Here is a 20,588-nt window from a genome sequence, read left to right on the forward strand (position 1 = left end):
TTGGAGTCCTTAATTCTTAATAATTCTTAATTAATTCTTGTGAAAAACAGTATGAGGATGAACAAGTTACTGCAAAACAAATTGAAGCATGGAATTTCGCGCTGTCGAATGCTCCGTCGTGATTACCTATGTATATGCTTCTATCTTGCAGTAAATTTTTACTCTTTCATTGCGAGGAGCAAACTCTCTTGTGAATACTGTAGAACAAGCATGTACTAATAGGAAGTTACTACTGAATAGATGAACTGCTGTAAATTAATACCTTGGCTCACTCTTGTCAGTGTGATTGTGCACCAGTAGTATTAATGAGAAACACGCTGTATGGTGTGAATATGTAATTCTTCAGAATGGAAAATTAACAGCTCTTCTTGTGCAGCCTCTTAAAAATGCATCTGTATGAACAGGGAATCAATTGGTTTTGATTTTCTGAAATCTGTTCCTGAACGATTTGAATCTTCGCCTGACCTTGGAAAAATTACCCTGCTCCACATCGAGTTCCTGTTGCAGAATAAGAGGGAGCTGCTTGCTAAGCAGAAGGTTGAAGAAGTTATTATAGGTCTGTATCCATCTTTTGCTGCTGTTTACTCAAAGCTGCATTTAGTTGGCTAAAGTATTGAATTCTGGTTTTTACTTTTTTGCTTATTCTCATCTTTCTTTCTATTTGTGTCTGTATTCCCTTATGTTTCTTTTGCATGGCAACTCTCGACTTCCATAATGAGTGACAATCATGATAAAGTTCAGGGGTAAATTCACTTGCTAGAACAATTCTTCCTTCTTAGTGTAGACTTTGTGTGACTGATACATGTGGGATTAGAAAGATTTATCAGAAGTTCTGTGTAATTTTAATCCTTTGTCCAGCCGGCCTAATGTGGTTTCGTTTGTTGGTATTAAAACAGGTTGCATGTCCTTGTGTGACCAGCTGAATAACAGTTTCTTTTTCAGGTCTGTTGCACCTGTAGCACTGTAGTATTTTTTGACTGCCAGATCTGCTGGAAATGAGACCATATTTTACATAGCATCGAGCTAGGTGCAATAGCCACATGTATGTTGTTAAAGCATGAAGATATTTATTCTCCTACTCATTGTTTGTTTTTTTGTTTTTTTCCAGAAGCAGGATACGAAACACTGGGTTCTGGCTGAAACTATTGCTGTGTCACTGTTTTCTGTTGTAGTCTATGGGACAGACTTTCTCAGATAGTCCTTAGGTGCTTCTCAGAATCCTTCTTAAAATTCTTGTTAAGTGATGGTTTGCAGTATCTTTTCAGGTCATTATACTGGGAAACACCTGTTGCCTGAAGCCTTGAACCAGCTGCACGTCATGTTGTGGGACAGAGCTGCCAAACATTATGAGGTTTGTATCATGAAGAGAGAGGTTTTTTGAAACAATATTTCTGTTTTGTGTTTAGTCATAAGGATGTCCTTTCTGGGTCAGATGAATGACCCATCTAGTCCAGCGTCCTGTCTTGATAATGGTGATAAGAATCAGGGAAAAGTAGGAATAGGTAAAGCATCAGTTCTCCTAATGAATATTAGCTACATTGTGGGACCAACGGTTGCTCTTCTGGGGGAAAGGTTACACTAGAATGTATTTGATTATCTAAATATTTCATTTCCTGTGACCTTTTTTTTTAAAAAAAAATGGGCAAACATAGGCAGTTTTATCACCCAAATAAGGTTGTGGGTTTTTGTTTCTTCGTTTATTTGTTTTTTTAAATTTCACTTTCCTAGGCAAAAAGCTATTCTGAAGCTCTTCACTGGTACAATTATTCTGTCGGCTTCTACACACCTGGGCAGATAGATCAGAACTTGGCTAAGTTGCAGAGGAACATGGCTTCTTGCTATCTTCATCTGAAACAAATTGACAAGGTATATATAATATATATGTATACATATTTATTTATGTATTTGCATTGTTTTTATTTTTGTGTCTATGTTGTTGGGACTTAATGTATACCTTTGTTACTGTACCTCTTTTGCTTTGAGAGAGGGAACTTTGCTTGTGTGGCATCATCTGGCAGTGAGACGTTCATCATCTTCGCTGCTGTTGGGGTCTCTTGTTTCGCCTGTCATTCTAATGGGGGAAACAGTCTACAAGTTGTGTGACCATGCCTCAGTATATCAGGTTTCTTCTTAGATTAGGGGTTCTCCTCTCTCCAAAACAGAGGAGCCCTGGCAGGAAAAACATTTGTGTCTCACTAGAACTTCCACTGGCAATGTGTTAGCCCTCACCTCTGCAGAGAAGCGCACTTGCTTTTGCCTATCTAGGCCTTCTGGTTTGGGGGTGTTGAACTTCACAATTCAAAGCAACAGAAGGGAGTTTAATTTTTCAGCATTCTCAGGAGTTGTCTTGCTTTCTGATTCTGCAGCCCAGATTTTGAGGAATTGGCTTTTTCCTCAGCCCAGTCTTTGTCAGCCTTTGGTGCCATCTTCTGCTCTCCTCATATCATTTTTTTCCCAAGGAAGATGTTGCCAAATCAGACTTCTTGAGTATCATGATGTAAATATCAACAATGTAACCATTAACATTTTGTGTGTCCTTTTAGCTGTCTTCTATTGCAAATTATATTGCCGATTTCAAGATGTCATTGTACTGATTTCCTTTAATCTTTTCTGTGAATAGGCTAAGGAGGCAGTTAAAGAAGCAGAGAGGTGTGATCCAAACAGCATCTTTACTAAATTCAGTGTCTATAAGATTGCAGTGATGGAGAAAGATACCGATAAAGGTAGAACTTGAAAGATAAAGGGTCCACTACAAGGAGGTGAAGTGCCGAATATATTAGATAATACTAAGCAGATTTAGACTGTTCATCTTGAGAAAGGCACAACAGAGGGTAACTAGGAGAAGGGGGTCTATAAAGACATTGGAACTCTCAGGCTGTAGATTTAGACTGTCAGAGTGGGATGTGTTTTGCACAGAATATGTAAGATGTGGAGTCCGTTGCCATGTCCGATATTGTCTGGATGGAGCCTCTGGCTAGGAAGTCTCTAATCTTGTCATGGGCAGAAGCTATAGTAGCGTCCCAGGGTGACAATCATTGCATATGTACTGTTTCTAATATTCTTCTGTATGCATATACAATATAAAAAAAGGATACTGAGCTAAATGAACCTTAATTGAACCATTATTGCTACTCTCAATTTCTCTAGACAAGTAGGGCCTGAAGTTACCAGAAAATACATGAATTATTGAGATGACTTACAGAATGACATATCTCTGTAGACTCTTTCTTCTTTATAATGAGTTCTGCCATTTCATATTTTAATGAGGATCTTAGTTCAAGTAATGAAAACTGAGAAATATAGTCTATACTTACTTAAAATACAGAGTAACATGCACAGCTTATTTTCTGATGAGTTCTGTGCCAATTAATTGTTCTCTATACATCTTTTTAATGACAGCATAATTTGCTCACATAATATAGAGTGGGAACCACAGCACAGTGTGAACATAAAAGCAGCAGCACCCTTAGCATAAGCCAAGATGTAGGAGCTTGGAATCACGCCCAGACAATGTATTAGAGAAAGTCCTCTGTCTTTGGTGACAAACAGTTATTTAGCAGAACAAAATTAAGGATGTGAGATAGAGTTTCATTTGTATGGCATCCTTGTTTCCTTAGATTAGTAGCTTGGAAAGCCTTTTGGCACTTCTCTAGGAAGAAATGCATTATTGCAGAGAAGTGCTGGTATGGTCAGGTTTTCTTGTCTTGGTTTTTCATGTAAAAAAAATTATAGCCTTTCATAAATCGTTTCTAAAGCCTCATTAAAACAGTAGAACTTTCCACCTTCCAACTGCTTCTGTAAAATAAAAATAATTTTTCCCTATTTATATTTCAGCTGTGGAAGCAGTTGTTGAAATGGGGAAGCTAGCAGAAAAGTCATCTCAACACAAAGACAAGCTGAGAGTGGATGAAAATACAGGCACTAACCTCCTGAGTTTAGCTGCCCAAATTGCTTTAGAGGTAGGAGCAGATAATGTTGTCTTTGCTTTATTGATATAAGTAGGACAGCTGTAACCTCTGCGACCTGGCCTACTTTTAATATTTCTATTTATTTCTTGCATTTGTAAGTATTTCATGCTTCCATGACTAAGGTCTCACTTGAGTGTGTTGTGTAATACAAAGTAGAAATTGATTTCACATGTAAAGAAATTGTATTTTTAAATATTTCTTCGGGAAAATAAAGGATTTTGAGTTATAAATTTTGGTATCTGGAAATGACATGGTGTATTTCTGTAAAATTCTCCTTAGCAGAATGTTACATCTTCTTCTGCCTCTGGGATTTGATTTTTGATGTGCTAGGGGGAACCTCTGCACAAAATACACTTAAGTTAATGATGAGAGACTGAAAAGTCACTTGTCCCTTCTGTTTGCCTCTTCGTTGGTGACTTGAGTGATGTCTGAACTGGCTGATTACATTGGTATAATTAGAAGAGGCTTTTGGTTGCCTTTTAGGGCTTTGTTCATAGCACCATAAGGCACGAAAGCCTGCGCTGATCCTGTTCCTGCCATAGGCTCTCTGTGCCTGGAATCATATGATTGATCTCTCCTTGTGGTTTTTTCTTGACTCTGAGGCTCTTCTGTGCAGAGTCCTTTGTTCTTTTTCCTGCTAGTAGACTGCATGGACTTTTGGAATATGCTGTTGCTTTTTTTTTTCTGGGTGGTAACTGAGGTAGTGCAGTTTATACAGAACCTTCTAATTTCTTTTCAGAATGAACAACAAGTTGTGGCTATCAAAGCTTTGGAGTATTTGTCTGAACATTTACAAGACTGCCGACAATTAATTGCAGCTTTAAAGTGAGGATTCGGTATATTTACAAGGAAAGACACATTTTTCTGGTTTCTTTTTAAAAAATAATTTGTTATATTGAGGAAGGTGGAAAATAGAGTAGATGAAAGATTAGTTAGCAGTCTTTTTGGTGCTGCAGATGTTCCTCAAGCCTGAACTCTTAATATCCACAGATATTCCAAATCTCTCCCAAGCAAATACAATTAGTTGCTCTGAATTTTATTATTACATTATGATTTAAGCAGATGACCATTCTAATGAGATTGCAACAATGTATTTGGTGAAAATACCAGTTCATTTGCATCCTCTGATGAAGCGGTATCTTCTTATTCAAATATGCCATCATGTATAGAAGAAGAAATATTGTGAGACAGATGTATTTCTTCCAATATTTGCTTAAAGCCCTTGTTAAAGTACATTTATTTACTTACTATTATATTACATGATTTAACAAAGTGACAAATAAGTCAGTAGGGTGGGAAATAGTATAATCTTATTCTTATTGTGACACTTTGAATTATTCTGTGAGTTCTACAGGCTGATAGCATAAGGGAGAAAAGTGGGGTCCTTTCTGGAAAATTAGTCTAAAGTATACTGTTGAAAAAAATATTCTTGTTTCTTCATTGCTTGTTTTTCTCATATTTAGATGTTTAGTTCGTCTTACATTGTCAAAGGTCGTGGCAGAACATGAAGAGACAAGGTGAGTCCATTTGCAAAACCATTTTCTTAAGGTGGATATGTTGTAGAAATAGTGTAATGTTTTCTTGCTGGGCTTATTTTCTTGCAGAGTAATCAAGAGATTAGTTTTTCTGCTAGTAAAAAGTCCACCCAGATGACTTCCCGGCTTGACTTAATGACATCACATAGCAACATCTTTTCTACTTGAATAACCTTCGGGACTGGTGCTACAGGCAGGGCTTTGGGTTCTTTGATAACGGTTGGTTTTATAAGACACCAGTCCGGTCAGTGATATGTGGGAAAGGTTTATCCCACAGGGGTAAAAAGATGCTGGGACAGGAATTAGCAGGGCTCATTTGCAGGGCTTTAAACTAGATTTGAAGGGGGATGGGGTTGTAGCTGGGCTTGCATCAGTGGGGCAGCACACTGGAATCAATAAAGACCAGGAGGCCCCCCAGGCCCCTAGGGTGAAATCGGTGTACTCGGCTCGCTCCCTGAAATGCCTGTACACCAATGCGCGCAGCATGGGGAATAAGCAGGAGGAGTTAGAAACCTGCGTTCGGTCAGGAGATTATGATCTGGTGGCATTAACAGAGACATGGTGGGACAGCTCACATGACTGGAATGTGGTCATGGATGGCTATGCCCTTTTCAGGAAAGACAGGCTGGCCAAGCGTGGTGGTGGAGTTGCTCTTTATGTGAGAGAGCAACTGCAATGTATAGAGTACTGTCCAGGTGCGGTTGAGGAGCGAGTTGAGAGTCTGTGGGTGAGAATTAAGGAGCAGGCTGGCAGGGGTGACACTGTTGTGGGAGTCTATTACAGGCCACCAGATCAGGGTGAGGAAGTTGATGAGGCCTTCTACGGGCAGCTGAGAGCGGCCTCACAGTCACAGGCTCTGGTTGTTATGGGGGATTTTAACTACCCTGATGTTTGCTGGAAGGACTACTCAGCCAGCCAGCCTCAGTCTAGGAGGTTCCTCCAGTGCATTGACGATAACTTTCTGATGCAAATGGTGGAGGAGCCGACTAGAAGAGGTGCGCTGCTGGATCTCGTCCTCGCTAACAAGGAGGGTCTGGTCGAAGCAGTAAAGGTGGGGGGCTGCCTTGGTTGCAGTGACCATGAGATGGTGGAGTTCAGAATCTCCTGTGGTGGGAGCAGAATACCGAGCAGAATTGCAACCCTGGACTTCAGCAGGGCCGACTTTGGCCTTTTCAAACAGTTGCTGGAGGGAATCCCGTGGGCAAGGCTGCTTGAAGGTAAAGGCGCCCAAGATAGTTGGTTAACTTTCAGGGACTGCTTCTACCAAGCTCAAGATCAGTGCATCCCGACGCGCAGGAAGTCAAGGAAGGGAGCCAGGAGACCTGCGTGGTTAAACAGGGAACTGCTGGGCAAACTCAAGTGGAAGAGGAGGGTTTACAAATCATGGAAGGAGGGGCTGGCCACTTGGGAAGAATATAAGGCTGTTGTCAGAGGATGTAGGGAGGCAACTAGGAAAGCTAAGGCCTCCTTAGAGTTAAACCTGGCGAGAGGGGTCAAGGACAACAGGAAGAGGTTCTTCAAATACATGGCAGATAAAACTAACACCAGAGGCAATGTAGGCCCACTGATGAACGGGGTGGGTGCCCTGGTGACAGAAGATACAGAGAAGGCAGAATTACTGAATGCCTTCTTTGTCTCTGTCTACTCTGCCGGAGGCTGTCCTGAGGAGCCCCGTACCCCTGAGGCCCCAGAGGAAGGCAGGGCAATGGAGGAGTCTGCCTCAGTTGATGAGGACTGGGTTAGGGAGCAATTAAGCAATCTGGACATCCATAAATCCATGGGTCCAGATGGGATGCACCCGCGGGTGCTGAGGGAGCTGGCTGAAGTCATTGCTGGACCGCTCTCCATCATCTTTGCCAAGTCTTGGGAAACGGGAGAGGTGCCTGAGGACTGGAGGAAAGCAAATGTCACTCCGGTCTTCAAAAAGGGCAAGAAGGAGGACCCGGGCAACTATAGACCGGTCAGCCTCACCTCCATCCCTGGGAAAGTGATGGAACACCTTATCCTTGGTGCCATCTTAAGACATATCAAGGATAAGAGGGTCATCAGGGACAGTCAGCATGGCTTCACCAAGGGGAAGTCGTGTTTGACCAACCTCATAGCCTTTTATGAAGACGTAACAAGGTGGATTGACGATGGCAGAGCAGTGGATGTGGTCTACCTTGACTTCAGCAAAGCATTTGACACCGTCTCCCACAGCATCCTCACGGCAAAACTGAGGAAGTGTGGACTGGATGATCGGGTAGTGAGGTGGACTGCAAACTGGCTGAAGGAGAGAAGCCAGAGAGTTGTGATCAATGGGGCGGAGTCTGGTTGGCGGCCTGTATCTAGTGGAGTGCCTCAAGGGTCAGTTCTGGGACCAATACTGTTCAATATATTCATCAATGACTTGGATGAGGGAATTGAGTGTACCATCAGCAAGTTTGCTGATGACACCAAGCTGGGAGGAGTGGCTGACACGCCAGAAGGCTGTGCTGCCATCCAGCGAGATCTGGACAGGCTAGAGAGTTGGGCGGGGAAAAATTTAATGAAATATAACAAGGGGAAATGTAGAGTCTTGCATCTGGGCAGGAACAACCCCAGGTTCCAGTACAGGTTGGGGAATGACCTATTAGAGAGCAGTGTAGGGGAAAGAGACCTGGGGGTCCTGGTGGACAGCAGGATGACCATGAGCCAGCACTGTGCCCTTGTGGCCAAGAAGGCCAATGGCATCCTGGGGTGTATTAGAAGGGGGGTGGTTAGTAGGTCCAGAGAGGTTCTCCTTCCCCTCTACTCTGCCCTGGTGAGACCTCATCTGGAATATTGTGTCCAGTTCTGGGCCCCTCAGTTCAAGAAGGACAGGGAACTTCTGGAAAGAGTCCAGCGCAGGGCCACAAAGATGATTAAGGGAGTGGAGCATCTCCCTTATGAGGAAAGGCTGAGGGAGCTGGGTCTCTTTAGCTTGGAGAAGAGGAGACTGAGGGGTGACCTCATTAATGTTTATAAATATATAAAGGGTGGGTGTCACGAGGATGGAGCTAGGCTCTTCTCGGTGACAACCAACAGTAAGACAAGGGGTAATGGGTTCAAGCTGGAACACAAGAGGTTCCACTTAAATGTGAGAAGAAACTTCTTCTCAGTGAGGGTGACAGAACACTGGAACAGGCTACCCAGGGGGGTTGTGGATTCTCCTTCTCTGGAGACATTCAAAACCCTCCTGGACGCCTTCCTGTGTAACCTCACCTAAGTTTTCCTGCTCTGGCAGGGGGATTGGACTAGATGATCTTTTGAGGTCCCTTCCAATCCCTAACATTCTGTGATTCTGTAACCTTTCCTTTAAATATTTGCTCCTAGCCTTCCTCTCTTATTAACGCGCCAGACTGTCAGGTATCTTTGATGGGGAATGTGAGCTGAGCAACCTCTTTAACTTTGGCACTAGGAGGTGGTATCTTTCAGAAGTTCTGAGTGAGAACTTCAGAGTGGGACGTCCCTTGCTGAAGACCAGCCACTTTGCATATGGTGTGTTGGCTTAGAAGTAGGAGAACTGTACTGCTAGATTTTCACCATCAAGAAAACAGGATAGTGTTGGTGGGGTTTGAAGTTTAACCCAGAGCTCCAACAACTGAGAAGATCTCCCGCTGCACTCTGCAGCGACCTTCACGACTGCAGATCAATAAAACTTTTTGCAGGCCTTTAGTACTACTTCTGCATCTTCAAACACTAGAAGATTCTAATGCCTGAGATGTTTGTCAGGGGAAGAATGGTTATATCCATAATTATGGAGATGTTGTATTCCAACATAAATAATGTCTTCTGTTGTAAGAAAGTTAATCAAACATTTTCTAAGACTTATTTTTCCTCTGTTCTAGAGATGACGATATCAACTCAATGCTGGCTTACTTGACTTTGGGTATGTTTTTATTTACATTTTCTGTAGTTCTTCCATCTGTGAACATCTTATAATATGATTAGGTCCATACCAACCAAAAGTTTAGACTCCTTATTTCAGTCTAGGCTCCCAACTTCCCACTAAAGTCAGTGAAAATTAAAACTGGAGTTTCAACAGGGTTGTGAAGTCGGATCTCAGTGCTACAGGTTTTTGCTATGGAGAGCTTGCAGTCTAGCGTTGGAAAAACTGTTTGTAGTAAAGCCCATACTTGGGAGGTTCTCTCAGACAAAGGGGTAGTTTCTTCTAGGCGGTTTCCCTTTAATCCTTCATAAGGCCGTGCATGCAAACAACAGATATTTGGGTACAAGCCACAGCCTGGGTGGCCTCAAGTGACAGTCTCCTACTCCGACTGCATTGGCAGGAACAAAGTTAGTATCTTTAGTAGAAGGGCTACCACAAAAGGAAGAAGTTTGGTTTTATAAAGTGAATTAACAGCATAACTTTCTACTGGCATTAATTATATGCCAATAGTGGTCTCTGCTGTTCTAGCTGTTTAAAAGAGAGCATTTTTTAAATTAATGCTTTTTTTTTTTTTGCCCCAGAAGGCTTAGAAAACTGCAAGGAGTAATAGCAAATTGCTGAAAGATGGGAGAGGCTTGTCAGAATTGGTTCCCACTTTTAAGTTGTGCTGCCCTTTGAAAAAGAATTGTCTTGTTTGCATTGGGAAAGGTGCAGGAATTTTACAAAGCACTTTTCTTCATCAGAATAAATACTTACGTTCACTGAATCTTTTTTACCACTCTCTTCCTTGTCTTGGACAAGTAAGTTAATGAGATTGTAGAACTTTTTCTACACTAGCCATTCTTACTGCAGCTAGGAGAAGAGAATGAAGACTAGAATTAAATTAATTAAAGGTTCTTTTGTTAAGGAAGTTGTTTCTTTTTTTTCCCCCTAGGTTTTTTCAGTAAGCTAAGACAGTCTATTCCCTAACACCTTGAAGAAAGGCCTCAAACCTGTTATTAAATTTCAAACCCCTCAGCTTTTTGTGAAATTAAGTAAAACTCCACTGTATTAGACTTAAGTGTCAGTAAACGTTGAAGAGGATGTACTTGTTGGCAGTCTTGTGTCTATTATCTAAAATGCAGTTTGAGCCACTTTTTGATGTTTTTTATAAGCCTTTCAGGTCAAGCATATTAGATTTAGGTTGCAAGAATAGCTCTTCATCAGGAATTATGTTGGAGTGTTGGAAACCTCTGTTTTATAGTGTAATTGTTAGACTTGGAAATGTTTTTATTATGCTTAGTAAGTGTTACTTATGTATTGATCAACACATTTTCTGCAGCTCACACAAGACTTGCTGAGTCTTTCACAGAAGAGAAATTTACAGCGGATGTGAGGATCCTGGAAGCTCACTGGTTTAGAAAAGTTGGTAGGTTGCACTCTCAAAATCTAAACCAAATTGCCTCCGCCTCCACTTAGCCAGACTTTAAAGAAGAAAGAAGTGTTTAAAGGTGTAGTAGATTTGTAAGACTTGTCACCTTTGGCAGTCGCTGCCTTAACTAGTCCTAAAGTTCTTCTACTGCATTTTCTGTCTTCTGAAACTATCTGATATGGCTCATATTTTAAGTCAGTTATCAAGACAAATACTCACACAAGGTCTGTTGACTGATGGGACAGCTGATACATTATTCCCTTCACCACAGGAATTTTATGTGTCCATGAGACAATTCTTCAGAGTTCACCATTTTTCTCTTAGTTAGACCTTCACTACCAAGACTCTGTTACAGAAGCAAAATTTAAGATCAGGCAAATAGAAAGAATAATGGTTTTCTTCAATGCCTGAAAAAAAAAAAGCTGCTAAGAGCAATAAAAAAACTTTACTGCCAGTTTGGAGTATGTGTGTTCTTACGTAGGCAAAATAAAAAGTAAGAAGTTCAGATGAGTGTACTGGTGTAAGTGGTGCAGGATGAGCTTACATCTGCCACCCAGAGAGACTGGATTAGTCCCTTAAATCAGCCGTCCTGGAGTTTGCCTTGAGCTGCAGTATATGAAATCCGAACAGCAAACAGTAGCAGGGACAAAGTGTTTCCCAGTGGGAAATGCAGCTCCTGTGATGCTGTCCTAAGCACTATCCACAGTGCGTCTCTGGATCCCTGTTTGGTGGTCGTTGTTACACCGTTTTGGTAAAGAAGTCAGTGCATTTGCTGTCTATAAATAAAAGTGTAAGTGTAGGGTAACAGGTTGAAGCAGTTTTTCAGATTCTTGGTTCTGCCAGGGCATGCAGGAGAGAAAATAGTTGAAATCAATAACAAGACAGTTGTTGTGATGAGCTTCTGCACACATCCTCACAGTGTAGCTATGCTCCAGTGAAGAGTAGCAAAGGGGAGACAGGAGCAGCAGAGGTCAAATAGAGTAACAGGACTGGAATGGAATCTGTGGTGACCATGACCTTTTCAAGGCAGCATTTTCACTCACAGAATAAACAGTTCAGAGACTACAAAAACATGTCCTAGGGAATAAATTAAGATGAAAGTTAGAATCTGCAAAGTCACTGGAGAATCTAAACATTTAATTGGGTCACATTCTCATACATAAATAATTTGATTGTCTTTAGATGGCTCATCCATTTATTAATCAGAATTGCGTGTTTAATCGCCACGTACTTGACCCTGCTGGGGTAAAATGGAGAATGTTCCAAAAATGTTTTGTGGGTTTTCCGCCCCCCTTTTTAAAAAAAAAAAATTTCTTGGGAATATTGTTCAACGCTTTTATTCAGCTACCAGTTTTGTGTACTAACATGCTTCCAATTCATGCTCTTGTGGGTAGGGTGTGTGGTAGAATGGATAGTTGGTTATGGTGAAATTATTAAGACAAAATTTGAAAGTATGAATAAGCTATTTTAACAAATCACTAATATTGGTGTTTCTTGCTGTTGTTAATTGAGCTGTTGATTATATTTTGATTAAGAAATGTAATTGTAGAATGTGAACTGCCTATTACTAGAGATTAGATGTGAATATCTGTAATGTTGAAGATTTTTATTCTACTCTTCATTTTTTTATGTCTTTGTTAGCTTGGAACTTAGCTGTACAGTTCAGGGGCTGCCCTGAAAAGATGAGGGATTTTTTTCTACTGTCTTTCAAGGTATGTACTCTTGCTAATAGTGTCTCTGATGGAGGAATGTTGTCATCTGTCTAGTTCTGTTGGAAGTTACATGGGTGCATCAGGCATCTCCTTGGAGACGTGCTTGTATGCTCTGAAGATGGAGCACTTCTGTCAGAAGGAGACTGACTTGTAATACAACATGTAAGCATTATTGTCATACTTTATTGCTTAAAATGGCATAAAAACCTTAGACCTCAATGAGAACTTTCTAAAATAAATGGATTTTGATGTTTGGAAACTGTATCATTAATGCAAACATAAATACAAACATCTAGTCTCGATCTCCATACAGAACTTCTACAAACACTGTCAGTTTTGTGTGTGTTTGTAGAGAGGGGTCTCCAATGCTGCTTTGCACTTAAATAGTCTCCTTGTGTAATTGTACAAGTAAAATTGCAATATGAATATGCACTATTCATGACTGATTACTAGAAGTGTCATAGAGGAGACTCAGCAATTGTCTGTTCATCAGCAAATTCCTTCATAAGGGCAGGATTCTCAAAACCTTTTCCTATTTTTGGTGACAGTTTTCCCAGTTTTGTCCTTCGGACAAAGCTGTTCTAATAGCTCAGAAGACATGCCTGTTAATCGCAGCTGCAGTTGATCTGGAAATGGGGAGACAACAAGTAACACCCTCCGAACAGGTAGAGCGTTGCTCTGCATTTTTTTCTTTTGATCTTTGAAGTCTTAGTTTTTACACTCAGAAGAGGATATTGAGAAGGTAAGCATGAGAACCTTTCATAGTTAATTAGAATCAGTGCACCTAGTGCTTTCCAGACAATTGTAAATATTAGATTTCTGTAAATTAGTTCCGTTGACTTCAGTGGATTTGAACAGATTTAGATCAGCAAAGGGTCATGCTGATCTAACCTTCTCTTAGAGCAATTTCAGTCTGCCTTGTATATTATGTAAGGAGTCTGCTGCTAAACATTAGTTGGTAATTACTATATTTTTAGGATTATGCCATTGCTGAAAGTAGTTACCAGTATGGTTGTGATAAAGCTCACTTTTTTCTTCACTTTTTATGCATGCATTCTTTTTTTTGGGGTGTTGTACTTACTGTGGTAAGAAGATTAAGGGAAATGTAGAGTGGCTCTGAAGAAAGTACGGAAGTCTGCTGCACACTGATTATTGTAGAAACTTATTTTTGTGGACAGCAACGCACAGGAATTTGTGTTGTGGGATTTAGTGGTTTGTCAGTCTCAATAGCGCTATTTTATGCTTGGGAGCTAAACCAAATGATGTCCCATAGGAATCCATATGGTTCTTTCTGGACCAATGGAACGTTGAGCATGAACAGGCTTTGTTTGAGATGTGGAGGTCTTTGAAAAAGAGATAGGAAAAAAAACGCAAAAAACTAGCTGGTGTAGATGATTTACTAGTTAGGGTAGTTCTTTATTTGTTTTATAGTTCAGTATAAAGATCCTGTTAGTTGTGACATGTATATTGCTTTCACTTTTAAAACTATGATAAAAATAACTTCTTAAATTTTGTAAAATAGGCAGAGCTTTTGACTCAAGCCCTTCAACATCTCCAGGCATGCAAGGACATATGGAAAGTTCTGAAATTAACAGGTAAGCTGCAAAGTGTGTCTGTTCAGCACTTGTAACTCTAAGACTTAGTCACTGTTTTCATGAAAAACACGGGGCGTATGGAATTGCTGTCTCAGCTGAAGAGTGTTGAAGCGGATATATGGCAATATGATAAAAGAATTTGCAAAGCCAGCTACTGTTTTTGTATGTCATTGCAGGCTTTTTATTGTATAGGTGCTGTGAAGCGTGGAACAATCTTTCAGAGTGAAGTTGGGTTGACTGTACTGTCTTAAATGTTAAGAAACTCCAAGCCCTTTGCTCTAGAATGGAGTCCCTCTCGCGCTGTTTTAATTTTTACTAGTCTCTTCCCATATAGGGCATTTCAGAATAGAGAAAGTCCCACTACTGCGCTTTGAAGTGCCCAAACCCATCTTCTGTTCCCTGACTATTCCATGACAATTTAGATCAGATATTACTGGAGACTGGCAGGCTTTCAGCTGGCAGCTGAGATGCTGAGTGACTGTTAGCCTAGAGGATGCATACTTCACTTTTTTGGTAGTATATTGGTAGAAAAATTCTGTTAGGCATTCCTTGTCTGTCCTGCAGCCTGGTTTCTTTTCAGTTATAGGTTTGGGACACAGTGGAATTTCCATTGTAAGATGCATTATATTTAACTTTCATCAAGAAATTTACTTCTTGGTGTTTGGTTTGTTGTTTGGTTTGGTTTTTTGGGTTTTTTCCGCTTAAAATTTCAGAATGAAAGGTTCATTATGTGGCCTGGATTTGGGATTCTCTTTGCCTTTTTGCACTGAAGGTAGGATAACTCAGGAAGGTTTCTTCCCTTTTTATTTTCCATCCTTAAAATCCCAAGGGATTGATTGTCTCAGGACAGGGACATATTGGAGTTTCTCCTGCAGAGGTCTGTAGAATGGTAACTTGGCGCTTCCTTCACTTCTTTACTAGCTCTTGGCTGACTTGTGGACAAATCTGTAGCCCTGGAGGAAGCTGAGAATGTCTTTTAGATGTAAAACCCAAGGTCTTTGTGATATTTCAGTAAAGGATTGTTTGGCATTTGTTTACACCTTCCTAGCAGTTCTACTGTTCTCCCACCCTTCTGTGTTTAAGGATTCTATCAGAAAGGGGACAAGTCCTATAGAAAAACTTGAAGCCGATGATAATTTCTTTCATAAGCTGACCTGAGCTGGTGGCCTTCTGTTATCACTTGTACCTGCCTATGGAAATGGCTTCCCTAATAGCTGTTACCTTGCCGAGGAGGGTTGCATGAATTTGGCCATTTACAGGCTGTCCAGATTTTTGGGGGGGAGTGCGGAGGTATGGTGGTTGGTAGGGTTGTGCTTGGGGTGTCTGAGGTTTCTGTCCAAGACTGCTTCAGAGCTCAGCTTTCTCTACTGTTAAATCTGAGCACCTTACTGTTTTTCGTGTGTGTTGGAAGCAGAATTTATATCTTATGGTACACTACGTGGCTTTAAGACAATGAATCATTACATACAGGCAATTCTGTCTCTTCTGTAGGAGATTTTGCCAAAGACCCAACAGACACATTGTTGCTGCTTTATGAATTTGAAGCAAGATCCAAACTGAATGATCCAACGCTCCACAACCTTATGGAGTCAGTATGGGAGCAACCACAAATAGAGGCCAAGACGCTAGAAATCATTGCATGTAAGGACTACGCTTGTACTTTTGTAGTTCTTCAAGTCATGAAAACTAGCTTTTGTTGCTCTTTCCTGTTCATTTGAGATGACCAGGGTTGTCATGTATTGCGCAGCGCACAGAAAATGTGTCTACCCATATATATTTCATCCTGAAGCAAAGATGTTTAGGATCTCAGCAACATTAGGAGATCTGTGTTTTGAAATACTGTATTATGTGAATGATGAACCAGAAATTAGTGACATCCTTCCATTTCTGGACCCTGAGACATTTGTATAGGTTGTGAGTCTGGAAAAGTTTATTCAGATAAGCTTTTACAAGCTCCAGATTGGAAAGGCCAGATAATGTGCCTAGCTGATTCACGCTCCAATACAGAAGTTTTAGGATGTGGACTTCAGATAGATATGCAGTTTCAACTTAAAGTTAGCGTAGTTAATTTGTAAACAGTACTTCTCTATAGTGTACTGTGCTTCCATCACAAAGTTTTAGTCATGCCTTCTTTAGTCATGCCATGCAGCATCCAAGGAAGATGAGTAAAATTTAGATCTTTGGAGACATTCTGTAGGATCGAATAAACACCTGCTTATCTCCCTTGTCTTGAGGGAGTACACACCTGGGCTTGGAAACACCACACTGACATCTTGCTCCTGTCTAATTTTTCCATCCAGATTTTCATGTTCAAGGAGACAAACAAAACAATACTCTTTACTTTAGAGGATGTGTGCCCCTCCACCAAATTTTGGGTTACTGTACCAGAAGTACAGCAGTAAACAGCAGTGCAAGTACTTGTAAATTATGAAATCTACTGTGCTTCTGATTTGTAGTCCTCATTGATGATGTGCACAGTAAGAAAGTAGTGGAGAAGCACAGGTTGTGACTAGCCCAGGCATTAAGCAAATCTCTTCACTTGTTCATCACAAGGGATCTGGCAACATTCTGTAGTTTATTTTAGTGACCAATGGGATTAAAGTCTGGCTCCAGTAATTTCTTTTTTCTTCTTCTCTATTTTCTTTTGCTTTTAAGCATTAGCCATGGAATCTCCGGCTCGGTATCCTGTACTGTGTAAGAAGGCTCTCAAGAGTGCACTAAACCTCCACAGAAAGCAGACTGTCATTGATGCTGTGAAATTTAGGTTAGTGTTATCACATAACTTTGCCAGGAGCCTGTGGCTGGAAATGCTGACAGGGAATAAAGCCTGCAATTTGGAACAAGTGGATTTCAGCTTGTGTGCAAGGTTCTACTTGCTGGCCAGCCAATGTACATCTCAAGTATGACTGCCTAATAGAGGTGTTAAATGCAATTTGTATACTTGGTGTATTTTCTGAAACAGTTGTATTTCCAATAAATGAATCTATTGAGGAAGGAAAATGAAAATTTGATCCAGAACAGATCTCTGGCTGTTTGTTGTGAGAGAGGTGTTCGTTTCAGATGCTACCCTGCAGTAGTGAACTAGGTATCTCAAAGACAATGAAGTCAAGTGAAATGAAAGACTGAGAAGAAAGCCATGAGTTGTAAGTTAGTGATATGATGCTATAGTACATACATGATTTATTTTGCTGTATAACTGGCTCTCTAACAGCTGTACCTTACGGAATTTGAAAAACAACCTGGCGTGTGTCCTTCTCTCTCACTTGTATCCCGTAAAGGATTTTTATTTCCTTTCCAAGTTCCTTGCAGTAACCAATGGGCAAAGGCAGTTGTTAATATTGCCTTTCTCACTTGACACTGAGTAAGACAGCTGTGGTTTTGGAAACCATGTGTTTGTTACTGATTTTGTGAGGATACTGACTACTTAGTTCTTGTTGGTGAAGGTAGGAAAGGCACTGTTTCCTTGCTGTCATGTGTAGCACCCTAGAAAATATTATGCCTTTCCTTCTGTGTTACTTAAGAGGCCAGCAGTGAAAATAATGAAGTGCTTGCTGCTCTTGGCTCTCTTTTTACATAGTTTGTATGAGTGAGATCCAAAACTAGGAAAATGTATGTTTCTGCAATAAGAATGTGTAGTAAGCACCAAGGTGGACATGTCCATCTGACGATCACAGAGATATCAGTTAGTGTGCTGCTGATACTAAAAAGTAGCTGTTTGTGCACGTGGCAATTAATGCTTCCACTTTTGCTCTGTTTCAATTCTCAGCAAATGCTTACATAGTTTGATTAATCTTTCTTTGCCGACCGGATTAACAGACTTGGATGCCTGTGTACTGCAGGAGGTGTGGGACTACTTTGAAGATGCTCTGAGTGTAGTGAGCAGCACAGTAAGTTGAACAGGAAAATGAGAAATTGGGAGATAATCCTGAGCACATTTTTAAAAAACTCTCATCAGACTGAGAATAATTAGTAGAATTAACATTATATGGTGTTATGTGTGGAGCAGCTAAGACTTCCTCAGTAAAAGATACACTGATGTTACCTCGAAAGAAATGCCTCTTGGATATTTAGAACCAAATTATGAATTTCCCTGGATTTTGTAAGGGCTTTTTTAGAGACATTTAAGGCCAAATTTTCAGTATCTATTTTAGAAGCATGACAAATAAATAATGACTTGTCCTCCTTTTCCCCAGTCGAATCAGTTCCCCACCAGGTTCAAGGTATTGTTGGTACTCTGGCTTCTGTTCTGCAGTTACAAGGGCAGCTTTCACTCTGGGATGCTGTTGCCACAGTGCACAGGGACATTCTGAAGACAAAAGAAGTGCTGCTTATAACCTGTAGCGAGCAACTATGTCCTGCTATTCAGAACTATTTGGATAAACTGGGAAGTACCGTGGCAGCAAGTTCAGCCTGTCTACAGAGGGGCTGTTGGAAAGCTTGCTTCCATTCTAGCATCATTCCCAGTCCCACAGAATTTTATTTTCTGACCTAACAATAGGTAGGTAATTGCATCATCGTCCGTGTTGGAAACAAGCTGTTTGGCAGTAGTACAGATTAACTGTGAAGTGCAGGATGGCCCTGAAGGAATTGTCCTTTGCTTAGGAGAAAACAAATAAACACACATGCACAAAACCCCACAAAAAACAACTGTTTTCTCACTCTACCATTAAACTCTAATGCACTCTTTACTTGTCAGGTTTAAAGTGAAGAGTGTATTTTCTGATGAGCTGCTGCTTCTTGTTTGCTATTCCAGGATGCTTACCCAGAGATGGAGATCCTTTGGTTGATGGCAAGAGCCTGGAATACAGGAATATTTCAATATACCGTTGGTAAATATAAGGAGGCTGAGCAGTGGTGTGGATTAGGAATGCGTTTCCTCAATCACTTAGGATCTCTGAAGAAAAGCTATGAAGGCCATGTAAGTGTAAGCAGGTGGATTTGAGGATGTGGGATTGGATGTCTGGCCTGAATTTGAGATATGGATATCGTTGAAGAAACCACTACAGATGATCTTTAAAGAGTTTCAGGAGAAGGACAGTACCTAAACATTTTTGGGGAGCTTGATGCTAAAAGACTTTTTCAAAGTGAGGCCAGGAAAATTTTAACAGTCAGTAGAAAGAGTAATGTGGTGTCCTTTTACTGGAAGGATCATGTAAATGGCTGACTGGAAATAAATTTCTGACAACTTGTGGCCATGGGAGAACCTTTGTACCTGGCCTGCTTTCACTAAAGTCAAGGTGCTGTACCAGTTCACTTAAATCAGCTGTTGTATGAATACTTTCAAGCTTGGTTTCTATTATAAGCTAATGTCTTATAAATGGGGTTTAAGCTAATGTGAATAAAATCATTAAAGCTCATCTTTTCAGGTGTAGCTTAGCCACTTCCTGCGAGGGAGAGATTTCAGGGCTAGTAGTACCTCTGTAGAAAGCAAGGGCACTTTTTTACTCTGTCACAACTAAGCTTCTCTCTACAGTTTTTCACTGCTGCTCCTACCTTGATTGCAGTGCAGTGCAGCCTGGCTGGTGTGTGCTGTCCTCATTCATTCTGCTATGCACAAGCCAGGCAATTAAGAGCTGGTTGCAACTTTTATACCATTTTAAGTACATCAGTTAAGACAATAAGAACTGAGATCACTCCCTTCCATCCTCAGCTATTCTCTGACTCTGTGAATAGGTTTATACACTAATGTAAGGCTCAGCTATAAACTATGCTTTATGTTGGTATAAATAAAATCACCTTTGGTTGCGCTGGTTTAACTATGTTTTTCTTACACCACTGCATTTAAATCTGTGCCAAAATCTTTATGTCAGTATGAATTTTTAGGTTTGAAAGTTGGTGGTAGTCTCCCACCTGTTGCCTTGCTTCTGTTCCCTGTCACTTTGTTGTTTTATCTAGTTGAATGATACAACTTTATCTGTCCTTGTTGACAACTATGGTGCTTATATTCTCCAGATGATTGGTCTTTACAGTGAGGTTCTGGACAAATTGGACAGAGTAAAAGGCTTTCTTCTAAATGAAGAAGAATAATGACAGCCCCAACCGCAAAAAAGGAAGACAGCAGTCTCTCTTGGAAACATTCTGCTGAATGAAAGAGTCTGTGAGCTCTGTGAAGGGTCATGGGAGCAATGGAAAAGAAACCAGGATCTCCTTCTTTTTGGCAATTAAGTTACGTATTTTTTAGGAAGTGTTTATTGAATAAATGTATTTTTTTTCCTCTAGGGAATAATTTCCTTCTCTGGAGCTATATAACAGATAAAAATAAACTTTTTCATGAGATGTGTCTGCTGTTGTGTAACAGGCTGCTTTAAATACCTGATTTTAGTAGTAAGTGGCAATGAGAACAATAAAAGTATTCCAAGACCGCTTGTCAGAGTGTCAGAGCTGAGTTGCTACATAAATATTTATCAGATTGTTTAGTTTTCAGTCTACTTCGGTATGGACAAGAATTCAGAGCTGTTTGCCAGTTTCACAATTTAGT

At 40.5% G+C, this 20,588-nt stretch overlaps 1 protein-coding gene across 1 annotated transcript in view; it reads left to right on the top strand.

Annotated features, from left to right (window-relative positions):
* Positions 1-20,286, top strand: part of TEX11 (testis expressed 11) — a 35,242-nt gene extending 14,956 nt beyond the window's left edge. The window contains exons 13-29 of the mRNA XM_065643361.1: positions 405-556; positions 1,266-1,351; positions 1,729-1,866; positions 2,621-2,723; positions 3,835-3,959; positions 4,708-4,793; positions 5,432-5,485; positions 9,352-9,392; positions 10,714-10,800; positions 12,445-12,515; positions 13,064-13,180; positions 14,038-14,110; positions 15,602-15,751; positions 16,766-16,874; positions 17,877-17,997; positions 18,864-19,028; positions 20,063-20,286. Of these exons, the coding sequence (XP_065499433.1) occupies positions 405-556; positions 1,266-1,351; positions 1,729-1,866; positions 2,621-2,723; positions 3,835-3,959; positions 4,708-4,793; positions 5,432-5,485; positions 9,352-9,392; positions 10,714-10,800; positions 12,445-12,515; positions 13,064-13,180; positions 14,038-14,110; positions 15,602-15,751; positions 16,766-16,874; positions 17,877-17,997; positions 18,864-19,028; positions 20,063-20,137 (1,753 nt within the window). The 3' untranslated portion in view covers positions 20,138-20,286. The remainder of the gene's footprint in view (positions 1-404; positions 557-1,265; positions 1,352-1,728; positions 1,867-2,620; positions 2,724-3,834; positions 3,960-4,707; positions 4,794-5,431; positions 5,486-9,351; positions 9,393-10,713; positions 10,801-12,444; positions 12,516-13,063; positions 13,181-14,037; positions 14,111-15,601; positions 15,752-16,765; positions 16,875-17,876; positions 17,998-18,863; positions 19,029-20,062) is intronic.
* Positions 20,287-20,588: the final 302 nt, after the last annotated feature.

The sequence above is a fragment of the Caloenas nicobarica genome, chromosome 12 (genome assembly GCF_036013445.1).
Source record: "Caloenas nicobarica isolate bCalNic1 chromosome 12, bCalNic1.hap1, whole genome shotgun sequence".
NCBI lineage: Eukaryota > Metazoa > Chordata > Aves > Columbiformes > Columbidae > Caloenas > Caloenas nicobarica.